The 5,175-nt window shown below is 39.5% G+C and overlaps 1 protein-coding gene across 1 annotated transcript; it reads left to right on the top strand.

The window, feature by feature from the left end:
- Window positions 1-1,580: 1,580 nt before the first annotated feature.
- Window positions 1,581-2,066, top strand: LOC140961016 (uncharacterized). Its single transcript, XM_073419343.1, has one exon. It carries the CDS (start codon window positions 1,581-1,583, stop codon window positions 2,064-2,066), a length of 486 nt encoding a protein of 161 aa, XP_073275444.1.
- The last annotated feature ends 3,109 nt before the right edge of the window (window positions 2,067-5,175 follow it).

The following is a 5,175-nucleotide window of genomic DNA, read 5'->3' as shown; positions in this document are numbered from 1 at the left end:
TATATCTTTTGTCTTATTACAAACTGAGTATTAAAAAGGACTTGAAAGTTTCCTAGATTTTTCATTTTCTAATGCAAGTATAAATGGGAAGGATTGCATGTCCTTTTGTTTCCAAGATTTTGCATTTTCTGTCCAATATATGCATTAATATTTGGTCAATATAGTTTACTAGTAATGATCATTGGATTTGCTAAATTATGGTTGATAAGTGCAATTCTTGCACTTAATTTGTATGTTAATCCATTTGATCTATGTTGGTTTCGAACAGAATTATGCTTGTTATTTGTTGTTTTTACGATGTGCAGGAGATGAACAACTATTGGACGAATGATGGCGATTAGGAGCAATTTTTGATGTCAAACCATTGATGAACAGGAGTAGAAGCACAGAGGAACAAGCGCCTAGGCGCTTAATCTCAGCGCCGCGGCGCCAGATAATGCAAACGCCAAGCGCCTAGGGCAGCACTGCGGCGCCTCATTGCCTAAGAACAAGCGCCTAGGCGCTGACTCTCAGCGCCGCGGCGCATACACCAGTGAAGCACGGGCGCCTAGGCGCCACTTACTCAGTGCCGCGACGCTAATGGCGGCGAGAACTTAACTAGTGGGCCCTTGTTTAAGGCCCAGACGCAGAAATAAAAAGAAAACCAAGGGTTCAGAATCAAGGAGGCCGTTTTTGGAGAAAAAAGACAGAGATGAGGGAAGGAGCAAACACGAGACGAAGATCCGGAAGGCAAAGACCGATCACAAATACGAAGAACGACAGATCTAGGGACAGAGACGACACTTCGGATTTGTCTTCTATTCTTTCACTTCTATCTTTTACTGTGTTGCGATGTCTAAAACTTTAAACATGTGTTGTTTTTATTTAGAATTCATCATGAACTAACTCTCTAGTCTAGAGAATGATGTAGCTTTGTGGATATGATGATTTGACACGGTGGTTTATTTGATTGAATTCCGCTTTTGTCTAATTGTGTTCTATGTGTTCATTGTACTGCAATTTTCTGGCCATAAATTGTGTGTTTTCTGATTCATTCTTCAACTCGAGAGAGGGACTAAGATTATAGATCATTAGAGACACATCGTTGAATGTTTATATAGTTCGGAAGGCGTATAACTTTAGCGAGGCTTAGGCAAGAACATCGTTTGCATTTATCATTTAAATTTATATTCTTATTAGGAATGTTTGAATCGAGGTTTGAATGATACAGTTTATTCGTCACTTGGGAAAAGAGGAATAAAATAATGAAGTGTTCTTGGCCATTAAATAATTGGAATTCATGAATATAAATTTAACTGGGAATAATTATCGTGGAAATTTAGTGAAATCATTTCTCTAGATATTTTCTCTCATTGTTATTTCTCAACTCGCTGATTAGATTAATTCTTTGTTTTCAATTAATCCGTTTAAGAAAACCAAACATTTTACAGAATTTTCTAGATAAAGTCGGGACTATTTAAATTACAAGCATTGATATACATTTATATTTATATACACACTCCTCGTGGGATCGACACTTGTACTTAAAAATACATTTTACTATAACTTGACGTCGTGCGCTTGCGAGTAATAAAGAAAACATGCAACAAGCCAATCGGGAAATTAAACAAAAACAGGAGAAGACTGTCAACACAAACCGGAAGGATTCGGCCATTAAGTTGGATGATGCATTGTGGGCTTATCGGACTGCATTCAAGACACCTATTGGGATGTCTTCCTATAGGCTAGTCTTTGGGAAAGCATGTCACTTGCCGCTAGAATTGGAGCACAGGGCATTTTGGGTAGTAAAGAATCTGAACTTTGATTTGAAGGCTTCTGGCGATGTCAGAAAACTGCAGTTAAATGAAATGGAAGAATTCTGTAATGATGCATATGAGAATGCCAAGATCTACAAAGAGCAGACCAAGAAATGGCATGGCAGAATCATTGTACGAAGGGAGCTTAAACACGGACAACGAGTAATGTTATTCAATTCTCGTCTGAATTTGTTTCCTGGAAAACTGAAATCGCGTTTGTCAGGGCCATTTGTTGTGGAAACAGTGTATCCTCATGGGCTATCGAGCTAAGGTGCAGTGATGGAAGAACCTTCAAGGTGAATGGATAGCGGGTTAAGCCTTACTATGAGACCGAAGTAAGGAATATCGACAACATTAGTTTGAACGAACCAAACTGAGCAAACTGGTGACAGTCGGGCTGATGATGTTAAACCAAGCGCTTGTTGGGAGGCGAGGAAAGAAGAGATCCAACCAATGGCTGAACACAGAGAGAATGACAGACATAACCTGCCAGAGGCTGTACCTATCAGAGATCACTTCTGACTAGTGATCAACACTCATTACTCTGGCATTGCTCGAGGGACCATCAACGTCAATAATTTCGAGTTGAAGCCTGCTCTAATAAACATGGTTCAGCAGAACCAGTTTGCCGGAACTGCCACTTCTGATCCTCTCATTCATTTGAGGACTTTTTTGGAGATCACAGATACGGTAAAAATTAATAATGTTCCTCATGATATTATTAGATTGCGGTTGTTTCTATTTTCTCTCAGGGACCAATCAAGAGGATGACTACAATCACTGCCGCTAGGGAACATCACAGCATGACAGGAGTTAACGACGAAATTTCTGGCTAAGTATTTTCCCCCTGAAAAGTCTGCACAGTTGAAGATTGAGATTAGTACTTTCAGGCAGATTGAATTTGAGCAGCTTTATGAGGTATGGGAAAGATACAAGGAGCTGTTGAGAAAGTGCTCAAACCATGGTTTTGAAGACTGGGTGCAAATTGAATTATTCTACAACGGTCTAAATGGGCAAACAAGAGGAACAATGGATGCAGCAGCTGGTGGCATGATCTTCGCCAAATCTCCTGAGCAAACTTATGACTTGCTCGAGCAGATGACTATAAATAGCTACCAGTGGCCGTCTGAGAGGGCAGGAGTAAAGAGGACAGCAGGAATTTATTCTGTGGATCCTATTACGTCACTCACTGCCCAGGTATCTGCATTGACCACACAAATAGCAGCGATGAATAAGGTGAGCACATCAGAAATTGAGGATCCATCGATTGTTGCTGAAGAACCATCTCTTCCAGAAGAATCTCATATATCAACAATAGAAATTTTGGAGGATTTGGAGGATATCAAGGTAACCATCCCCCTAAAACTTATCATCTTGGTTTGAGAAATCATGAGAATTTTTCATATGCAAATAATAAAAATGTGTTGAATCCTCCACCAGGGTTCAATACATCAAAGGGGGAAAGAAAGCCTTCGTTTGAAGATTTAGTGCGAACGTTTGTTGCCGAATCTTGAAAAAAGATGGCAAGGACTGAGTCTCGTCTTGACAGCATGGAGACTCACATAGGAAATATGGGTGCCACGATGAAATCTTTGGAGACGCAAATCGGACAGCTAGCTAACGCATTGAGAAATCAGAACAGGGGTCAATTTCCTAATAACACGGAAGTTAATCCAAAAGAGCAGTGCAAGACAGTCACTCTGAGGAGTGGAAAAGAATTGGAGGTACAAGGTCCCAAAGAGAGAGTGGAAGGTGAGAAGACAATTGAAGAAGGTGAAACCGAGGAATCCAAAGCTGAAGTTGAAGTTGAACGACCTCTTATATTGAAACCAACCCTTCCATACCATCAGAGATTCAAGAAGAAGAATTTGGATGATCAGTTTGCAAAGTTCTTAGAGATATTCAAGAAAATTCACATCAACATACCATTTGCCGATGCTTTAGAGCAAATGCCGAATTATGCAAAATTCATTAAAGATGTGATGTGTAAGAAGAGAAAGCTGCAAAAGTATGAGACTATGAAGCTGAATGAAGATTGTAGCGCCATTCTGCAAAAGAAGCTGTCACAAAAATTAAAAGATCCAGGGAGTTTTACTATTCCTTACTTTATTGGTAGTTCTAATTGTAGTAGAGCTTTGTGCGATTTAGGAGCAAGTATTAATTTGATGTCTTTTCTATTTATAGGGAATTGGAGCTTGGAGAGGTCAAACAACTACTATCACCTCACAGCTTGCAGACAGAAGTCTCACGTATCCACGTGGAATCGTTGAGGATGTACTGGTAAAAGTTGATAAATTTCTTTTTCCTGCTGATTTTGTGATTTTAGATATGGAAGAAGATCGTGATACCCCATTAATCTTTGGGAGACCGTTCCTGGCGACTGGAAGGGCATTGATAGATGTACATAAGGGCGAACTCACCTTGAGAGTTGGTGGAGAAGCAGTCATTTTTAAAATCTACCATGCCATGAAGGGATCAAATGAGGCAAGTACTTATAAAAGCATTGATATTATAGACTCATGTGTATCTCTTGATTGTGCAGGAATTAGGGACCCTTTGGAGAGTTGTCTGATAGGTGATTCAAGGACTGCTGACGAAGATAATTGGGAAGTGAAAGAGCAACTTGTGGCTCTTGATGGATCACAAAACGAAAGGAAAATAGATGCACCACTTGAAGAATTGGAGTTAGATGAGCAAACAAAGGTAATACCTCCTCCCCCTGATTTGAAGGAATTACCAAGCCACCTTTGCTATGCATTTTTAGGTGAGAAGTCAACGTATCCATTAATCATCTCTTCCTCCCTTACTTGTGATGAGAAAGATAAACTATTGAGAGTATTGAGGAAATATAAAACTGCTTTAGGATGGTCGATTTATGATATTAGAGTAATTAGCCCTACGATATGCATGCATAAAATTTTAATGGAGGAGTCGTATACCCCTTATGTGGATCATCAGAGGAGGTTGAATCCAGCGATGAAAGAAGTGGTAAAGAATGAGGTGCTGAAATTATTAAAAGCTGGTGTGTTTTATGCTATTTCTGACAGCAGTTGGGTATCTCATGTGCAAGTCGTACCTAAAAAGGGTGGAATAATTGTGGTTAGAAATGAAAATGATGAACTGATATCTACTCGAACAGTAACTGACTGGCGAGTATGTATTGATTATAGAAAGTTAAACAATGTCACACGTAAGGATCATTTTCCACTGTCTTTTATTGATCAATTGCTTGATATACTTGCTGGTTATTGTCATTATTGCTTTTTAGACTGTTATTCAGGTTATAACCAGATTGCTATAGAGCCAGAGGATCAGGAGAAGGCTATTTTCAAGTTTCCCTATGGCACGTTCGCTTTTAGGAGAATGCCTTTTGGGCTAT

The sequence above is a fragment of the Primulina huaijiensis genome, chromosome 16, assembly GCF_012295235.1.
Source record: "Primulina huaijiensis isolate GDHJ02 chromosome 16, ASM1229523v2, whole genome shotgun sequence".
Classification (NCBI taxonomy): domain Eukaryota; kingdom Viridiplantae; phylum Streptophyta; class Magnoliopsida; order Lamiales; family Gesneriaceae; genus Primulina; species Primulina huaijiensis.
Note: the sequence above shows the minus strand (reverse complement) of the source record. Positions and strands in the feature narration are given on the sequence as shown.